Here is a 21827-nt window from a genome sequence, read left to right as displayed (position 1 = left end):
TAACTCAAGAATTCCAAAGCCGTTTCGCGAAAGGACTCATTAGCATTTTATTTATAGAACGGATATTTCATACTGTAAGATAATTGTCTATATTGGCCGCGCAACGGGCGCTAGCTACGAGATACACTTTGTTTAGTGCAAGAGACGCAGTGCTTTTTAGTTTCGTTTTAAAAGCTCTGGAGAATGCGGATCGCAGGACACGGGCGCCGGCGAGTCGCGCCGCAACTTTCTACGCGTCTAGAACACTCTTAAACAGTAATCACCAGATTGACGGACACCGAGAATGTTACAACGAGCTAATTAAATTGTGCACCGCGAACTTTAATCATTTTCAATTTTCTTTATCCTCAAAAAGTTGATTCACCTCCAAATTTTTACTATTGAATACTATTGCCTTTTAATGTACTCGTAGATTGACTACTTTTGTTAGAAACTATTTTCGTAGTACCAAAACAAACGTGAGGTACGCTACAATTGATTTTTATTACATTGGCATTCTTAAACTTGATTTGTCATATTTTCTGCCAATGTATAAGATAAATTTTAACGGAGAAATGAGCACAAAATTTATAAACATAGGAAATCAAATCTGTCTTGAAGAAATTTTACGTCAACTACCTACACCATTGTAAAAGCTCCTTTACACTTAAAGAAGTAATTTATACATAGATCAATAACTAAGAATCCAATTACAGAGAAGCCGTAAGCGCACGGTGGAGACGCATCGTTGTATAACTTAACTAACTACGTATAGAGCAGACGGTAGTCTAATCACATAAACAGTACCCGTGCCCCTATAGAATTACACGACGTTGGCAACAATGTTCTATTTATAAACTCAAACTGCAAATACAACAAATAAACGAATGTCATTTTAGGTTGAGCGCTTCTTTGTTTATCATTTACCTTATAACACCCGCCATTATGTTGCCGACTAAAATTAATTCACTTCCTTAGCAATAAACCTTCCTTTTGGTCACGGTTTTATTCTCTTGTCAGTTTTGCTTGTTTGTAATTTCAATGTATGTTCGATTTCATGGTGCTATAAAAACAAAATAAGTTTTGTAAGACTGGCAATTCGCAAACATAGTTCCGGTATTAATATTACAAGGTGACGTCATGCCTTGGTTGTATTAAAAATATTTTATGTGTTGTTTATTTCGTTTTAGCGATAGATTATTCTAGATTTTTTCATATAATTATTGAGAAAAAATATTTTTTGATTAATTAAACTATATCTTAATATATTGTATTACTGCAGAAAAAAAATCCATTAAAAATCTCCTCAAATATATATATATATATATATATATATATATATATATATATAAAATTATAGTTTTTTATTTAATAAATCCTGTGATCGTTTGGAAACGACCGTCAGATCGGAACAGTCAACGGTGCGAGAGCCGTGTTAATGGAGGTTGTAGCCGCATGCCGGGCTAGCACAGTAAGTTCGTGGAAGCGCGCCGACGCGACCACGGCGCCGGGACCTGGCGCCTTGCAGCCGCAGTACGCGCTCGATTTTTTCGCCACAATTAAAAGCCGTATCATAACACACTTTCAGTCGACCGGATAACGAATTATTAATGTTTTCACGAATGACGATAAGTCTTATCTGATGTACTAGTTATTGATATTTTCGGTCGTAAATATTCAATAGGCTACGCGATAACCTTATTTTTTTATTCATTACTTTAATCTAAGAATTTGTTGCTAATGACTTGTTATTTATAGTTACTACAACAAATTATATATGAAAAATAGTTGACCCTCGATCCGCTTCAAAAACTTAATGAACACTTTGGAACCAAGGGGTTTCAAACAGGCAAAATTACGTAGAATCCTGCAGCTGATCTTTACTCGGCGAAAGGAATATTCCCACCAAATTTGTAGTTTCTAAGTTGTTAATATATATATTGTAAATATATATATATATATATATATATGTATATGTAACAACTTTACAATTATACATTATAAGTTAAAATAATGAAACTGCCTATACTTGAAAACTTACTATGAATTTCAGACACACTCTTCATATTCTTCTTCTTAGTCTATACTCTTTACAGAACTGTTGTGATCATGACGGTCCGTACAGCACCTCTCCTTCTTTTCTTCCCCGACAAACACTCATAGATGCTGAGACGATTTGCATAAGAAAAAAACAATTTTGCATGCTTAAGTGTTTGTAATGACATGTAACATTGTAAATAACTTCAAAGAAGATAGGCATACCTTGGTGATGATTAATGATGTGGACCGCCCCCAAGCCAGTTTTATTTTTATTAAATATCTAATTTTATAGTTATAGTCACGCTAAGTTGCTTTCGTCTGTTCTTCTCGGCTCTGAGACCTTGTGGGGCCGAATTAATTATAGACTTTTTTGTAGTCAATAAGTGATGTTATCCGCTGTATATTGAATCAAATTTTTTTTTTATTTTATTTATCAAAATTTCGTTAGGGTTAAGACCTACTCATCGCAGGGCCAATCGATCTTGTAATCTTGAACTATTCATTTTAACCTGGACCAGACCAGTTTTAGAACGACAAGCCTTGGATATGTGCGAGCATTAGTCTCTTATTGCACAAAATCTTGAAGGAGCAACGGCAAATGTGTATGCGAACGGTGGTTATTCCTCACAAGGAAATGTTCAATATCTTTTACCCTCAATTAAGTTTTAATACCATTAATACGTTCACCGATTCTGTCTGGCACCAATGATACACAATGGCATGTCTCTTTGTTACACGCATTATTAAGGTTACATTTTTAGTGACAATTTTTGTTCCGATAAAAGTATTATAATAATTTAGTTAGTACGTAGTGATAAAATTAGAATTCAAAATCACGTCATCAAACTATATACCATAATATATAGCATAATTATGGTAAGAAGAAGCGTAGTGATCCATGTCACATTTGCATATTGTTCAGCAAATTAAGCCTACGTAGGAATTTCTTATAAATACTACGAATATCAAATATTGCAAGAATCGCAGTCCTTCCTTACACAATTATTTGTGTATAGCATATTATATAAATTATTTAGAGGCGCCAAGTAACATATTATATATAACACTGTTTCGATCAAACAAAAAAACTATCAATCATATTGAATAAATTAAGAGCTCAATTAGTATTTGTAAATACATAAAAATTATATATTAAAAAGACTGAAATTGCAAATGTAGTAAGCACCCGCGTCGAAAAAAAAATTGTAGCTTCACTACATCAGACAAACACCATCTCATCAATACTGATAATATTAATTTCAGATAACAATTTTTAATTAATTATAAATGTGTAAGCGAAAGACATATTAACGAATACTAATTGAGCTCTTAATTTATTCAATATAATTGATAGTTTTTTTGTTTGATTGAAATCGTGTTATAAGTAATATGTTATTTGGCGCCACTAAAAAATTCATTAATTATGCTATGGACAAATAAGCTATACTAATAACATATATAATAAATTAAATGCAAAATTAAAATGATATTGTTTTAGCCTTTATAAATTGTCGATCCCTCATTGTTATTTAAATATTTACTGTGTTCATTATCGTGCCAATAAATAAATTTCCGCATACTAAATTGGAGTGGCGTTGCAAAGAACCATATTGCTTATATCATCACAGGTGTAGGTAGGTATATAGCCGTACGCATTTGTTGAAAAATTTCAGAACATTTTTACTTTAGTGCAATATTTTAACAAGCAGAATGACAATTTATGTTCCATAAAAGCGTTCCAATTATAACTGTACAACGCAAACAGTATTTGGCTTCAGTGATAGTTTGGTAGGGTGTTAGCTATTAAGAAGTGGTTAAACCATATTTTTGTGTAAAAATGGTCAAAACATCGATTGTAAATGATACGATTTTTAATTTGAATAGTTAAACCTTTAACAATACCATGTCCAATAACCAACAAAGATCCTTTCAGCAAAACTCACCATCACAAAGGTTGAATTAAACAAGCGTAGATGGAAACGAATGGTTCATCGAGCTTCATCACAGCTAATGCCTGACTGTCATCATGTCCCAATTATTACGCTTGATTATCATTTATGGTTAGATTTTAAACAGTTTGTGCTCTCTCAATGACGAGAGCGCGTGACTATTGATGACTGGCCTCAATGTTAAAACTATATTAAACCCAATGGCGATCATTTTAATACGGTTTTATATTTTTAATGTCATTATTACTATTGTGATATACTAATCCGGACGATTTATGCACATATAAAGTTAAAATCCACGTGATTCAATTGAGTGACAAACAGTCAATGTATTTATTATACATAAAATGATTGTCCGCATGACTGACAACGTGATAGTTGCTCTATACGGCATGATAATGATGGGAATGAAGTTTTTTATCCTCTACAGTGACGTTCACTCACGTTAAGTCTATGAACAATATGAAATACTAATAATTTTTTTTAAACGTTTCATATAAAATTGTTTAATTTTTATGGCTCTTATAATTAATATCTTCTTGTTTTAAGTTGTATCTTCGGAGAACACGAGAAATAAGACTCGTATCTATGGGGTAATTCGTTCTTTAAGGGGGGTGTATAGGTAATTTGTCAGCAAAAAGCTGTAAAGATTTTATACCTTTCTCTAATTAGCCTGTATGTAGTGATCACTCCAAAAATGTAACTTTATTTTTTTCTATCATTTCCATCTAGCAAATATAAGCAATTGGCACAGCGGGTGGTAACGCTACGTATTTTTATTTTGGGATCGATAAAAATTTAAGCAAGTTCTTTCTACTGACTGCACTTAAAAAACATAATTCAGATGTATGAACCATGCAAAAAGGCTCGGATAGAAGTTAATAAGACCTTGCTCGTGACTCGTTCGATCATTGAAAATATTCAAATGTATCGAACTAAGAGCTGCCTTAGCGGCAACGCATCCGCCCGTGTTTCGCCGAATTCATCCTTTGTCTGCCGTTGCATATTCATATGCTATGGGATTGGTTATATGTGTAAAATTTTTTAAAAAATCTGTGATATACCCTATCCAAAAGTCAATGGTTTCAGATATAACAAATAAAGAGGTGATAACATAGCAAGAAGCGTTATCAAAATCCGTATTATTACACAGTAAAGTTAATAATTATTTACTAACTGACTTGTAGACTTTGTACTGCCAGGAGTTATTTGCTTGTCGCATTCCATAAGAAAAAAATAAGTTATTGTAACATATAGAGTAATGACGTCATACAGGATAAATTGAAATAAGTGTATAATCTTTAAAGCTTATTACTAACAAAGTAGCTAGATTTGACTTTGACCCCTTTAAAATTTTTACTCGTAACGAATCACCTTGTACACGACAATTCCGGTTGTGTTAACGAAATATAGAACCAAAGATTATCCTGCAAATTATGAATAATTCGACGGATTTGGCGATGACCAATACGACTATGATTTTAATTTTGTGTAAGCATGGTAATTCCTTTTTACTGCCGTTTTAAATTAAAATATTGAATGTATTTAGTTATAAATACTCATTCATTTCTTCTACAACCAATACACAGTTACGTTTATGTAACGGAGCATTGTCTTATTATTACTACTAGTTATGTTCTTGTCGTTACGTTATACAACTACACAAAAAGGCTGAATTATGTTAATTATTACGTTCGAAATTATTGAGTACATACAATGCAATTTAAACCATAATATAAATATATAAACAAGCATAATATAAATATATAAACCATAGTCTTTGATCCCTGTTTAGTAATGTTTTTATTTTTATTTGTTTTTTCATTGTTTGACTATAAATCATTATATGTTCTCAGTGAGATAGTTATAAGGTAACAACTGTAACTAATTTTATATTTCTAAGCTTCTAAGTTTGTACTTTCTTACTGCCTTTTGTTACAGTCTATCTCCAATAAAATAAATAAATAAATTTCAAAAATATAAGTAAACTTTCAAATCGAAAATCTCCACACAATCAAATTAAGCAGAAGTGACTGTTTAAGAATTAACAAACCTATTATAGTCGCATGAATTTATTGATACTATGAACATTACAGTTTTAATAAGAGCCTGAGGTCTTATTTGATATACAACATATTTTATGACAAAGTTACAAAAGAAGACAATATAAAAAATATATATTATAGAAACAAACATGTACGTGTATGTGAACGGCGCCTAATATTTTTGCCAAGACTGTATGCATCAGTCTCAAAACAACCAAAATTTTTCCTCTTCGGGGGCTTACTCGAAATTCCGTTAAACAGAAAGTAATTCTTCGAAGCTGTATTGAAAGAACGTTTTCATATCGGAGGTCGACGGCTCGCGTCATCACCGCTAATAAAATGCTGACGTCTAAGTCAGATAACCACCTACGCCGGCGGTTACCTAACCGAATTTTTTGAAATCGATTATGTTTATGAATTTATCCTAATGACATTTGAAACGCAATGTCAATCAAATTATTATTTTTTTTGTTGTTTATTATTCAGAACTAATATATTTTTTCGTCAGAACCAAACCCACGAAATAAAAGATGACTTCGTTTACGCTATTTTATCTTTGTATAAGTAATGTGGACAAAATTAGCAACTGCCTATAAGGTAAGAGTGACGAATAATCATTTTAAATACGTTTTAATCAAAATATTATAACGCTTTTTACGCATTACGATATTTATTATTTTTTAAACCATTGATTTCGAATAGGGTGCTTTGTACATTAACTTATAGCAAATAAACTTTACTTTTACCATTTAAATCTTTTACAACTAACAAATCATTCCTGTATAATGACGATCAATCTCATTACATTAAAAAGTCTTGTTTAAGGAGAGGACCTCTTTCTTTTATTTCACGCGGGGAAAAGGCTGTTACAAACCAACTCTCGAGAGCGGCAACGCAGGGAAATGTCAGACAAGCACTGACTAAAACTTCTATTTTCTTCCATCATCGCGTCTTTGCAGAAAAACGGATACGCTTGCTCGCTGCAGCCCTGCGAGCAAAGCATAATCTTACACATTATACGATTTATATAGATCATCCTTTTAATAGCATCAAAACCAACCGGACAAACAGAAAAACCAAAGATATTTTTCTAATAAAATAATAATGACCTTTTCCCCGGACTTATGAATATTAATAACCAATTTACAGTAACCACAACAATAACTTTAATAAGTATTTTTCTTATGCTTCATTTTTCTTCACAACTTGCGCAACTTTTAAGAATTCATAAAATATTTATTATTCAAGGTAAGAATGTAAGGTAAGAATGGTTCCTATTTTATTGTTGCAGTGGTATACACTTTAACATCTCGATTCTCACAATATCTCATTATAAATACAAATACGTGTAAATTGTTGGAGTTTCCTCCGCCACTTCTTCTACCAGAGCTTAACGCTTTCCGAAGTTTTGGCCACGGCTAAAAGTAACCGTCGAAGTCAAGGTGCGGCTCTCGATCGCAATGCAGTCGGAATATTAAACTGGTATTATCGACGAGGGAGTTTCCTAGCCGAGATCCTCACGAGGGGTCCTTGGGCCCAATCACTTCACGGAGCGTCCGCCATAGCGATCTAATAGCTCGGTAGCCTTCCTAACCTAGTGAAATTGTAGTACTTAGAGGCTCAAGTTGAGACTTTCCAGGGAATCTACAACCTCAAACTTGCAGGAGTTGCAAATGGCACTTGGGTAGTTTAAGCCGAGTCAAAAACGCGTATAATTACACGCATTTATCAAAAATCTATCTCTGAAATGATATACCATTTACCTTGACCCACACATAAAATTCGAATAAATGCTTACGGATAATTAATACCAGATTTGTTCGTCCCAGTTACGGGCTGCGCATCATAATCTGCGCAGGCGCCATGTCTAACTGTTGATTGGCATTGGCGCATATCTTTGGGCCCCGTACGTTGCATGCGTGCACTTCCACATTATGTACGCTTAAATTTTTGGACTTTCATTAATCTTTGCCAGTCCTTGTCATCAATATTTTATATTTTCTTTGACATACATTTCGCTTATTTAATTAAAATTGAGCTTAATCACCTCAAATTCTTGTTCCAAAAGAACGGCCTCCTTACTGAATTCCATCACGTTAATATTCAGATAAATATCTTTAATTTTCGCATACAAAAGGACTGGATGTCGTGTCCTTTAAGTACGTTCTCCATCAGATTTACAATATTGTTTGCTTTTTTATTTATATATAGGTAAAATAACTTTTATATACAAATATTTTATTACAATGTAATCAATATTTAATTATTAGTAATAATCATTTTCGTCATATGTTTAAATTACAGAGATTTATTATTATTTTAAATTGGAATGTAGAACTAACGGATGATTTCTCCACTGCATCCAATAACTAAGCAAGTCATAAAGTTTACTATAATGCATAGTCGGGGGTTGAATGATGGACCGCCATGACACGAATTGTTCTTAAACAGAGCCCGCTAACTGTACTCAATAGAATAGGCTCAGATGAGGTAAATTTATCTTTAATAAATATATCTTTACGAAGGAAACAATTTGACTGTAACTTCGTTATAGAATAATAGCCACTAAATCTTAATAAGTTATAACAAACTACGAATCTAAATTGCCTTTAATCGTTTAACAACGAACGATGGTGGATGGATACGTTTGACGGAGGCGAACGTTTTACTAATTCCAGTCCGTAGTCGTTACGTGAGCGTAGCAAAAACTAGTGGTCCTTGCATATTTTATGCAAATAATTTTGGAAATACAAAAACTTTTTCCACCAACTACCTATAGTTACATTAAAAATACAATTATACAAAAATTGCATTTATTCTTTTTAGAATTTTCTTATAAATAACTCGACGTTTTGGAGCTAGTATGCTATGATCGCAATACAAACGATAATCAAATATTCGATTGAAATTCAAAATGCCTTTGTTCAAATAGGCATTTACACGCACTTTTGAATCGTCAATTATTTTAAGATCATAAGTAGTAAGAGCTACCACCGGCTCGGAATGCTAATCTGCTGAGAAGAGCCGGCCAGAAACTGAACAGTAGCTCTTTTTAAATGTAATATAATGATAATTTAAAAATAATTAAATGTTTGATGTGTAACATTATAATAGCAACCCTGCAAGTGAGTGTCAACGAACCAAGTTCCACACATTTCATTCAAAAAATTAAATCCAATGCTGTAATGAGATCAATATAATAATATACTCTTAATTTTAGGTTTAAAGCTAAGAAAGTTAAGGTCTAAGATGTAAGAATGATTAACGGTTTATAGGTCATCCGTACCGTTACATAATTGGCTGGAGCAATGGGTAGCATCGGATGAGAATTGATGTACGATGGGAGATCGCAGGGGCGGCGGCGGTGGTGGCGGGGCGCGGAGCGGAGGGCATGCGCGTGCGGCTCTCACCGCCTTATCTCTCGCGACCTCCGGCGGACGCGCACGCACGCCGCGCGCCGACTCAAACGCGATCGCGCTATGTCGTCCTACCAACGATTAGTTTGTGTCACTGTATCACACGTTTTTATTTACAAAAGTGCGCGCCACAGCCCGGAAATGCGCTTGTGAACTTGTGTTTGTTTATTGACTCACTTCATTTTCAATAACTTTATTAAATTGCACTCGCAAAACGACGATGGTGTCGGAAGGGGCTTTGCCCGTAGTATGGTGTATGCGCGACAACCAACTAGTGCCTCACCAAGTATCCGGTGTGAAGTTACAAGGCGCCGTTACAGGAGCTCACATAGCCGCTGTTACAGACTTTTTGCGCATGGTCGCTGGGACGCCTATTATTTTACCACACACCGCCGTCTCTGACAACTTTGACAATGACATCAATAAAGAAAAGGAAAATACGACTAGACGGAGAAAGATGTCGATGCAAGTTGAAGTACCTTGCGTTTTCCTTTCGGAAAGTGCACTTCAAAAAGCAAAGAGTCGTAGTAACTCTTTAGAAGAAAAGGTAATTCCAGAAAATTTTAAAGAATTGTCATCAAATAAAAATGACTTAGATAATGGATATTTGGCTAGTTCTAATAACACATTAGAATCTGATGAATGCCAAAAAATATTAGGAAAAGATAGTTTTAAACCCTGTCCTCTGAGGGAATCTAGCGGTGAAATTTATCCTCAACGAATAACAAGAATAATTGAGCTTGACCATTTTAGCACACAAACAATGGAAAAAGAATCGGAAACTCTCCAAAGGATAGCTAGGATTATTGAATTGGAAAATAATAATATGCCCTCACCGGTATCTTCAGAAGGAGACACCGAAATGCCGCAACGAATTACTAGGATTATAGAATTGACTGAGGACAATTCGTTTTCAGCCGTTAAGAATAATAATGGTGATATTGATAAGGAAAGTCCGCAGAGATTACCTAGGATAATAGAAGTAGGAAAAAATGATGCATTTCCCAGCATGGCAAAAATAATTGAAATGGAAAATGAAAAGTCTAACGAAAGGAAAATTTCTTTAACCAGCGAACGCGAAATAGGTTGTGGCATAGGTGAAAATTGTAACGAAGAACTGATTATTAGGTCGAAAACTTCGCATAGAAGCACACCTAGGTTCAGTGTTGACTCTTCATGCTCCGAAAACTCTTACGTAAATATTGAAACTATGAAGAGTTTACAGGATGTAAGAAAAGAAGAAAATACAGAATGCGGAAGTCCCGAGTCGATATCGTCTTGTAAACCCATTGTTCGGTCCCGATTCCGAAGAAAAAAAACGTCTGTTTGCTCCATTGGCTCTTCCGATGGCGACGAAGAAATTGACGTAATATTTAAATCTAAGCCGAAATCTAGTCAATGGGTAAGCTTGGACTGGATTCCGCCACCCCCCAAAGAGGAACCAATCATCGGTCAGGTCTGTGATAAAAATGATTTTATAACAAAATGGATAGCAGAACAAAATTCGCAGGAATCTGGTATTGTACCAGATGAACGAAGAAAAAGCCTACCGCCAAAATCTAATGAAATATATCTTCAGAATATGAGGCGGTTTAGCGATGGCCTGCAGATATGTAAGGAGGACGCAGCCAGTGATTCTCCAGCAACGGTCAAATGGAAATGGCATGATATTGTTAAACGGCATCTTCAGTTACTAAAATATGACAAAGGTTTTCGACGGCAGCGCGGCAGCTGGATGAGAACAGCGAGGCGTCTGTCGAGTACAAATATTAACACAAAAAGTTTGGAGCCTCTTCCACATGACACTTACTTAAAACTCAATACTATGCCGTAAGTATTTCTGAAATTTATTTTATTTGCTAAGCAAACTGTTAAAACTTAAAAAAATAGATGCGCCGATACTTAACCAAGCAAAGAGTCATATGGGTTCACTTAGCCAATGGCAACCCGTTCAGCGAGTAGAACTGGTTACCACCTCGTAGCTGCTCGCGGCGAACCACGACTTTGTGCTAATCATTTCCAATGACTAACGTCGAGTCTTTTGGTATGTGTAAGCTGCTGCATAAATCTCAGCAAATTATTTAAAAGATTATGGCACAAATGATGTAGGAAAAAAATTGTGTGTGTTAATGTGATCCGATCCATACTTTCATCGATGGTTAAGGTTCGGTGTACACATATTACGAGAACGTTTTGGAGACGTGCGCTTCCGTAAGGCCGTCCGATTAGAATGCAGGGAGCTTGCGCCCAAGGCTACGTTTACTCGGTAGGTCGGTGCACCGTTGCCATCTGATGACTTCCTCTTGACACTCCGCCGGTTAGATATCTCCTCGGGAAGTGCGCCTTGAAGGTGATACTAACAAAAAACAGTAGCCAACCGATCGGAAGTATTGTGCTTTGAATTTTCGTGTTCTATATTAATACTTAACGTTTCCTCAATCTTCATCATGAATATATCATACACCTAAATAATTTACCTGTTCATTAAACAACGCTTTGTATTTATTTTTTAAATACATTAAATAAAAAGCAAATTTAACTTTATTAAGTACTATATTTAAGGTATGATGCAAAATATGCTTATGTCCAAAGATAGGAACATTATAAGGATAATAAACATATATAGTAAAGCTTAGTTTCTTGCTGTTTTGATAGCATACGTGATATTGCATAAGCAATATGCTAAATTTTGATTTATAAACTTTTGCCTTAAATATTCATGAATGCGTAAAAACACTATAAAAGCAAAGGCGGAGCATAAAGTGATACAATAATAATGAAAAGTAAAACATGCAATCGGAGGCGCAGGAAGCCTCGCCGGGTTAAGTAAAGTATACGGACGTTGGTGTCGATTTCACTGATCAACCTTGAGTTTACTCTTGTTGCACAATATTCATTATTTTTCCAATCCATTTTATATTAATATTATTATATCTAAACTCCGGATAAGTAGTGAAGTAATCAATGTATCTTTTTAACGCTGTTTACATGGTCTTTAAACTTAAAGCTTTTTAGATTTGTCCTTTTCTCCTACATAGACACCCCCTGGCCTCGAGAGGGTACTTACATGTCCATCTCAATCCATTGCGAGGACCTATTTTTGATTCGGGCACTGCGATGCGCTTGATCACCTTTAGCCCTCTTATAGGTTTTTACATAGAACTACTCCACCAATTAAATAAATAGCTTTCACAAAATATTGTCTAATTTTTTGAGGCTATATCAAGATATTACTCTTTTACGTGTGTTACTGGAGGTATACCTTTTTCGCAAGAGTATGTAAACTGTATCTCAGTGGAGCCAGTTTCTGCGGTTACCGGCTGGTAGTGCAAATTTTTATTAATCAATATAAAATTATAAAAGAGTTAACATTTTTGATAGTAGATAGCACAAGAAACTATTTATATCTGCGCTATATAGCTGATATTAAATTAAAAACTTTAAATAAAATAATTAAAAATAAAGTTATACTACGGCAATAAGAAAAAGGGGACTAGTGTCTGTTCGGCGTGGTAACAAAAAATGTTTGTGTATTTGCGTTAAAGTTCTTTCATAGCCTTGAATCTCTTTACTGAAGTTAAATTAAGTGGAATACTTCGATTTTTTCTTATAATTTATATTTTTAAACTTTGTTTTTATTTATTCACATTAAATAACTTGCATAATATGGCTGAAGTCTATTTTTTTTTATTTATTGTTCTAGTGTATAACTATTGTCAAAACTAATTAAGCAAAAGTACATAATTCTCATTGCTTTGTCGCGTGTCTTCATTAAATTTTACGATCAGTTGTTAAAAAAGGGTAAAATAATTTTAATATTTTTTAAACCTTTTCATTCAGTGTCGCAAAGTCGACAACTGCCGTTTTGTGTAAAGTCGGTGTTCCGAAAACATGTGTGTTTGTTCATAACGATTATCAACACCGCTATTGTACCGAATGGGTATAAGCGGCTATTGGAACAAACAAACGCCTCCACATCGAAATATTTTGCTTACTCTCTTCATCTTCCAATGCGTTCCCACTACTTGGAATCTAAACATAGTTGTAAAATTATCCAAGAAATATTTTTATGTGTAGTTAAGTAACATGTATTTTTACGTCAAAATGGTTAATTAGTGTTTTATGTAACAAACCGGTCGTCTAGTTCTGTTTATCATTTATTACAATTTTATGTTACAAGCTTTTAGTAGACGTATTGTAATAATTTCAACCGTAAGATGTCCACTGCCCAACATAAGCCTCTCCCATGAATTAAGATTAAGGTTCCATTGTTAAAATTGTCGTAGACTAATAAATAAGTTATTTAGACTAATTGTAGCAAATATAAGAAGACACTTTTTAAATAAATAACTTCCTTACGAGAATTCTTAATTCTATTTTAAATTTCTTTTGTAATAATATATACGCCTGTATTCAAATGTGCGTTCCCAGATTCCGATAAAATTCTACTAATAAATGTAGTATCAAAGAACACCACATAACTACACAACTACAAACGATACAACGATTGATTGGTTTTAAAACTGAGTAGAATAATACATTTTATTTAAACGAATACATTTATTTAACTATACCTATAGTACTACGGAGGTTACTTCATACTACTTTCTACCTCCTCAGGATGTACTGGAAATTTCTAAAGTAAATTTTGATAATATTTTTCAGTTAATTTTACGATTAATTATTTTAATTTCAATGTTTCGGCCCTGTACAATACAAGATCGATTGTCAATAATATTTACTTGAGTTTAACTTCGCTTTTTTTATGAGGGAATTTTCAAATATGTCACCTAGAGCACGTCTATCGACTCCAAAAATCGATGTCAACCGATAGATCGTGTTTAACAGGGAAATTTATAGAAGAATGTGTTCACGCTCATTCAATTATTTTAACTATTGATTAGAGATGCGCCGAATAGGAATGTTCGGCTGAAAATTCCGTACAAAATGTACTGAATCGAAGATTCGGTTGTAATATAGTGCCAGACGAATTTCTTTTCTGAAGAAAACTTTGAATCAATTAATTCAATTTTTTTTAGAGAATGTCAGTGATGATATCTAGGGAAGCAAACTGTTGCGTCGACTCATAGTATAACAGTCTTTCTTCATCATCACTGTTAACTGCTCTCGATTTAATTGTCGACTCGTTACTCTCATTAAGCTTTTTGGAGTTGTTGTGAAGAGTTGGCAGCCGATATCTGAAGAAAATTCTTGTAAAAAAAAGTTTAAAAACATAAATGGGTATTTTATTTTCTTCGACTACCTATGCTATATACTACCAAGTAAAACCCACCTTTGCCTTATTTATTATAAGTAAAAGAAAAATAAATAGATAGTTTTCTCACAGTATGTCTATATTTTCTATAAAAACAATTTGTTCACACCTCTTCTCTAATCCGTGTATGTTTATGTTAATAACTTATAGACAATTAAGATTATATTAAATTATATTGCTTTATAATTCTTTTTAATGACAGTTAGTGATTAAAATTATTTAGGGAATGCTGTTTTAATATTAATTTTAATTTTAAACAAACAGGGGTATATTATTATAATTTATGATACGTTTATTAGTAATAGTGATTGTTAAAGAATCATTCTTTGATTATTGCTTAAATTACATGGGTTAGAAAAGTTTGTATGTTTTATTATGCGAATAAACAATTGTTAGTCAAGTTTGTGTTTGTTTCATTTACAAAATTTAAAATTTAAAAAATACTTGTTAATACAACCGAAGCCGAATATGGGCGTTTAAAAAATGCCGAACATATGAATACGAATTTGGTCGAATATTCGGCGCATCTCTATTGTTAATAATTATATATTATAAAAAAGAATATTAATAAGTTCCGATAGTAAGTAATATTGTGATTGGGCACAATTGATTAGGAAAGCTGATAATTGGCTGTTATCGATTTGATAAACATTACAGTGTGTTTTTGTATACCGACCAGATTAAACGCGTCTTATGTTTCAATTGTGAAATCTTTTACCATTGTTTTTAATGTTCGAAAGACGGCTAATTTCACAAATTCATTATGACTACTTGTAGTAACTATGATCTATTACTGTGGTTAAAAAGTAAGGTGAATTTCTATATAAAATGTTAATCCTTTAATTATTCTTTCAAATTAATTTCATCCCCTTCAAAGTAATCCTCGCCCGATAAAATACACTTTTGCCAAAGCTTTTTCAGTCCTAGAAACAGTGGGAATAGTCTTTCTCCGATATGTTACTTTCTTTGATTTGAAAACCATTTTTATCTACTTTGTCGTGTCAAAACGGAACGTAGACAGGCGAATATAGTCGTTGCGGAATGATAGAAGTTGAGTTTCCGACGCTTTTTTAAAACAAGATTGAGCTATTTTGGCATCAATCGAGGCTTTACGTTTTTGAGACACAAAAGATCCTTCAAAATGGTTTGGACAGGGCTAAACGTTATTTAAACACTATCAGCGAGGTCTCTAATTTTTAAGCACCAAATTTGCTGTCCAAAGCGCGGTTCATCTTCGACGCATTCTCAGTCACGCCTGTTTTGAACTAGTCGTACCACTTATAGCGTTTTTTGTGTCATAATTTGATCACCAAAGGTCTTCCGCAATATTTTTAAAGTGTTCGCTCAAGAATATTCGTTCAGCAAGTTTCATACAAATTCTTTGCTCAACAAAATCACACATTGTAAAAATCTATAATTCGCTTTTAGTTGTTTACAAAAACGCATTTAACTCGAAGACTTCTTCTGCCTACTGAAGAAAAAAAATACCCGACTTCCTTATCCTCGGAAGTTTTTAATGACAATATCATCTTTCTTTTTGATTACAGTAGTATTATATTACGTATAAAGATTTCACTTTTGAAATTGAGAAAAACCATATTCGGAAAAAAATGTATGTAAATTAATATTTTCGCGTGTAAGAAACATTGCTACATAATATAATGCAAATTTGTTTAATAACATCAATTGCTTTTGCTTCACTTTCACTACGCCAATGATTTGGGTGCCATGTCGTGACGTCTCTAGACTCAGCGGCGAATTGGGTTTTTTAGTAAACCACTCTACTCGCTTTCTAAGCAAATTATGTGTTCACGTTCAACTGTTGACATCGATCATAATTTATTGTTACAATTTATAACAATATTGACTGTTATGGAGTCGTGGAAATTGTGGCTCATTGTTCGAAACACGTGTCAGAACCGATGAAATCGTCTCGGTCTTATCACGCCGCCGAGCTGAGCTCGTCTCTTGCAAAAGAACAATACAACTGGTTTTATGATTTGTTTTTACTTTTTGCACTCGCTCGCTCGCCCTCCCCGGTAATTGTTACTGCGGATGTTTTTAAACTAACCATTCGCAGGCTGATTCACTATCTTGTATTCAATCGTTATCTCGATTAACTGATTTCATATTGATTTAGCGTGTCGCAACAGTTTATTCCGATTATTTATAATCCCGGCTATACGCAAAAAATGTCACCGCCGCATCCCTCTTTTAACGCCTATGGTATACTTCCGGAGGGTTAAACTATCGTGTTACTGAGCCGCTATAAGTCGCTTTTTTTGGCTTAGTCTTCTTCGCCTACTCTTCTTTTTAATAATCATGCTCTGAAGCACCCTTAAAGACTTCGGGTATGACCATAAAATTATTTACTTCAGTACAGAAGCCCCACCCGTGAAGTTTGTGCGGTGTTTGAAACAAGTCCAGCGTTTCCGTTTGAGCGCGACAGAGAGGGCCGAACCATGGCATGAATAGGCTGATTTTTTTCGATTATTAGAACTTCTGTAGCTAATTACTACAACAACTTCGGAAATAGAGAATAAATGGCGGAGATAATACGGAAACATGGCTGGTGGATTGTGATAAGCCGATCGGGCTTCAAATTTATTCAATTTAGCAATTGTTGTCACACCTTCCTAGGCGGTCAAGCATCAGTTTCAGTCTTCGGAAGGTGGTGAATCTTTAGAATTTCTTTGCGGCGCTTATTTAGTAGCAAGTTGGAGTGGTACACAGCAATGATAGAATGCTGCTGACACGTGCATTTTACACTTCATTTAAATAAGTACTGTGGGGCATATTTGGATATTTTTTTAAAAAAGCTTTTTCTAACGTTGTTCAATATGTAGTAATACTTGAAAATAATTGGAAAGGGCAAACTATATATAGTTGACATTTTTTAAACTTCTTTGAAATAAACGCATATAACCCGTTTATATTTAAAATGTTTACAATTTCCCTCTCTCCTTAGTTACACACTATAAATACTCACTAATCCAAATAAAATCAAGGCATATTATTTATTGTTATAAATCCTCCTGTCGCAAAATATTAAGATAATACGGCGAAAGTAACTTTCTTAAATTACAGGTTACAATGTTTGGGCGGTTGCTACTGGTACCGGGTACAAAAAGCCGTGCTAGTTTTTATAACTTTAGGAATGGTTTCTACCACTTCATAAAAATGTAATAAAACGTACACAGATTAAAAATGGAAATAAAATTTCAGTTATTTAATAATGAATTTGTTGAAACACTTTCCCAAAACTGTAATTATTAACATTTATCTTGCGCGCGTGTATGTGGGACGATAAACAAGTTTGGCGCGGCAGTTAAGTAATCGCGTTACCACAGCCTTCGCATCCATTGGGTTCGATACCGGTGTCTGCAGGTATATAGAATGAATGTATGGTAGACCTTATCCAAAAATCAGCGGTTTCAGTGATAATAAATAACGTATTACTATATAACTTGTTGGTAAGAAAATGCGTATTAAAAATTCGGATTACTACTTACCATGTAGCCTGAACCACTTACCACTAACTTATTGGTCTGTCTTATTCCAATAGAAAGATATAAATTAATGTAACAATATAGAATTATCATCACTTTGTACAGTTTCGCGGGGAATAGGTGCAAAAGCTTTAAAGGTTTTTGCTGTCAAATGGTGTATCTATTCAACACTTTAAAGTTTTTACACCTACAACCAATCATCCTGTATGTTGTCGAGTACGGGCTTACCAGTCTATTATTAACTTAATGTACAGTATAGACTGCATAGAAATACTAATTACACTCGATATCCTAATGTTTTTTTTTTCTTGAATAGATTTATATATTTTAATGTACATTGACCAAGTAATATGCATTTAGTAATATAGTTTCACTGATCTAACATCAAAATGGTTTGTGAATAACGCTGTATAAATGTCAATTTTGTTCTTAATAACAGTCACAAAGTAACGTGGAATCAAAGCTCAAGTATATATAAAAAGATACAAGAAAGAAAGAGAGAAAGTAACGATTTTGTTGTTTTTTTTGGTGCTTCGTCTTCAATACTGATCTCTTATAATTAACTTTTGAATTTTTGTTTAAGGAACAGGTTATCTCTACTTAGTATAAAAACAGAAACACCTCATCAATTTAATTTCTTAATGAAGACGAATATTATGTTCTTTTTTTAATTGTTTTTGCATGCACTTATATACAGTTACCGCTTTTATGGTTCTTGGTAACATTGTGAGAGAATAGGATTTTTTTTAAAACCATTAACTCAAAATGTTTACACAAGTTCTACCAAAAAGACTGTATTTTTGTTCCACCACTGCATAATTTTAATGCTTGCCCAGCTCAAAAACAACATTGGCGAAGAAATGTCTGTAATTCAAGCGATATGCGGGCGAGTTTTCAAGAATTTGCTGTTTTGATTCCAGGCGTATCTACGTTTAGATGGTACACTCCTCCGTAATGTTATATTAAGGAACTAAATCAGCATGAGTTTACTATATTATTATTAACATTATCTTTCCTTCAAGCTCAACTTAATTTATTTGTATATAATTATTAATTCCTGTCTTATAAACGAAAAACTCGAATTTCTTTCTTGTTTTTTTTGCTTACAATTGAAGAATGAGTGTATCATAACTCGGCATAATATTAACGTTTTGTTTACTATAAACGATAGATAAATGATTTGCAATTTTAAATTAGACGTGATTAATTTCGCTACAACTTATGCGAACCTCTTTATATTAAACATCTTCATACCTCTATACGGCCAACAAGCGACAATAATCTTTAACGATCCATTGTGGTAACCAAATATCGTTCTTTAAATGAGATTTCCTTTTTCAATTATAAACAACCCTCTAAAAACTGCTGCGGGATTGAAAGAGTTATTTTCCAATATAAAATATTTACTACTTATATAATGATTGGTTATGGAAGTAAACCAATGTTTACAAGAATAATAAATTGTGTTATGATAGGATACTAAAAAAATGTGTTTTCATAATTGGGTTAACGTATTAAACTTAATTATTTTATATTATCTATGCCTGCAAACTTTGTTCTGTCTGGGAATTTTTTGGCTTGTCGCATTCCAATAGAAAAAGTACAATTATGAATAATTAAATATAATTGTGAATACAAATTTCAGAGTAATTATTTTATACAGGGTAGTTGAAAAACGGCGTAACTGCTTTAAAGCTTGTTGCTGGCAAATGATTTATACATTTATCTCTTTTACACCTATAACCAATCATCCCCCCTATGTAGGATGATAGTCAGTAAAAGTGAGAATTGATTTGCCATGGGATAATTATATGTTTAAATGTGATTTTAAATACCTTATCCCTACTTATGATGGGGACGGATTTCGACCGGCCTTGTTGGAAAATGACCAGCAGTGGACATCGTACAGCAAAAAAATGATGGTGATACTCGAGACTAAGTTTACTTTTCAGGAATAGTAAAATGTTAATAAGTCTGTTTAATAATGCCTGGATTTTATTGAATATGTAATTGACATCTTTGAGATTGGAAAATATAGCTGAGAAAGGTATAAGTCAATTTGTGGACTTGGATAATTTTAATGATGATAATTTAATTTACGCCTTTAAACACACATAATGTTCAAGATATGCATAGATTCGTTAAAATGGTAAATTTATCACTGGACACACTATTACAGTCAATATCAATGAAGATTTTATTTAAACAGGTTATTTGATGGTTAGAAATTTTGCTTCTTCAACAACATAGTTATATCATTGAAATTCTTACCGTGCTCTTTTCACCTACTAACCTAATTAAGATACTTTACTTTGCATGCATATCTATCTCTATTCCGCCACTAGAGCTACAAGGAGCCGCCGGCGTCCGAGAAGTGGCATCATGAAAAACGTCCAATAACGAATGATTTATATTTGTTAACAGTCTTGTAGGATCAGTAGATTGTATGGTTAAGTGGGAAAATACATATTAAAAATTCAATCTGTGCCTTTAACGGTATGACTTATCGTCATGTTATTTCTGTGAATAAATAACGAGCGAATATATATTTCTTTGGAATACTGCTTGCGCAAATATTATCAAGGAAGTTTTTATTTCGTTCAACTCTTAGTATTAGATGTTGTCCTTGCATAAGGAAAAAAAAATATTTCACAATGATTTCACATGTTTGAAAAATCCCTTATTTAATATTTTTAGGCTAAAATTTTTAGTGATAACACATTAAAGGTTTTTGAGATATTTATTAATAGTGATTACATTATAAATTAAATGTTACACACACTTATACTTTACTTATCACATTATCGTTATATTTTAAGCACTTCTCAAATACTATTGTTTTCTTCGCATCCCAAGATCCTATTTTTAAGTTGATATGTTATCTACAATATTAGTGTTAGTTCTTCAAGCACTACTTATATTTTATAGTTGGTTAGAAATAAACACGAAAAACGTCATAAGTCTATTATATACGGAATGAAGTGAACGTAAAACGCGACGGTGCATAAAAACAATAAAAACATTTGTGTTTTATATTTATACCAATCACGTCAATTTTCAGCCATAGTTAGTGTGTCGATTGCAAAAAATTTACCCACTGCGTACTTTATTAAAAGGCAATATACTTTTATAAAAAAGTAAGTTACAGGGACAAAAACAAATTTAAACAAATATTTATTTATCAATGTTAACAGGTAATCCAAGATAATTTTGGTATATTACAAATGTGGGGAGTTATAAATGTACGAAAAATCTCTTACTACATATAAAAACATTTCTTAAAAGCGTTGTGGTAATAAAGTATTGTTAAATTATATATACGTAATAATAATTGTCTACACTTTTACTTAGCATAATAATAACCCAGTCGTATTTGCACATTGCTATTTGCACTTTCGAATATCGCCGATCGAAACAGCAAAACAAACATAGCGGCAAATTAAACTGACAAAAGTGATTCTATTTAAACAAAGTAACACTCTAAGTGTTATAACAAACATTTGTTCGAGACGCTCTGTATCTACAAATGCAATTTTTATTTCGAGAACAGATCTCGTTCAACATTATTTCGGGTGGATGTTTAAATTCAAACTCCGTTACGTCCTTGCTTATTC

At 33.2% G+C, this 21827-nt stretch overlaps 1 protein-coding gene across 2 annotated transcripts in view; it reads left to right on the top strand.

Moving 5' to 3' along the window:
- The window catches only part of Src42A (Tyrosine-protein kinase Src42A), a 66816-nt gene that overhangs the window by 23331 nt on the left and 21658 nt on the right, over positions 1-21827 (top strand). The window contains exon 1 of one of the 2 annotated variants that reach the window (XM_068764609.1): positions 9479-11259. The exons of the other annotated variant lie outside the window; for it this stretch is intronic. Coding sequence (XP_068620710.1) covers positions 9650-11259 — 1610 coding nt within the window. The 5' untranslated portion in view covers positions 9479-9649. Of the gene's footprint in view, positions 1-9478; positions 11260-21827 lie in introns of those variants that run through there. 2 annotated transcript variants of the gene reach the window in all.

Source organism: Battus philenor, unplaced genomic scaffold (genome assembly GCF_028537555.1).
Source record: "Battus philenor isolate CCGP_79_NKW_IND1 unplaced genomic scaffold, ilBatPhil1.0.hap1 SCAF_19, whole genome shotgun sequence".
Lineage (NCBI taxonomy): Eukaryota > Metazoa > Arthropoda > Insecta > Lepidoptera > Papilionidae > Battus > Battus philenor.
The sequence above is the reverse complement of the archived record's forward strand: the minus strand, read 5'-3'. Positions and strand labels throughout refer to the sequence as shown.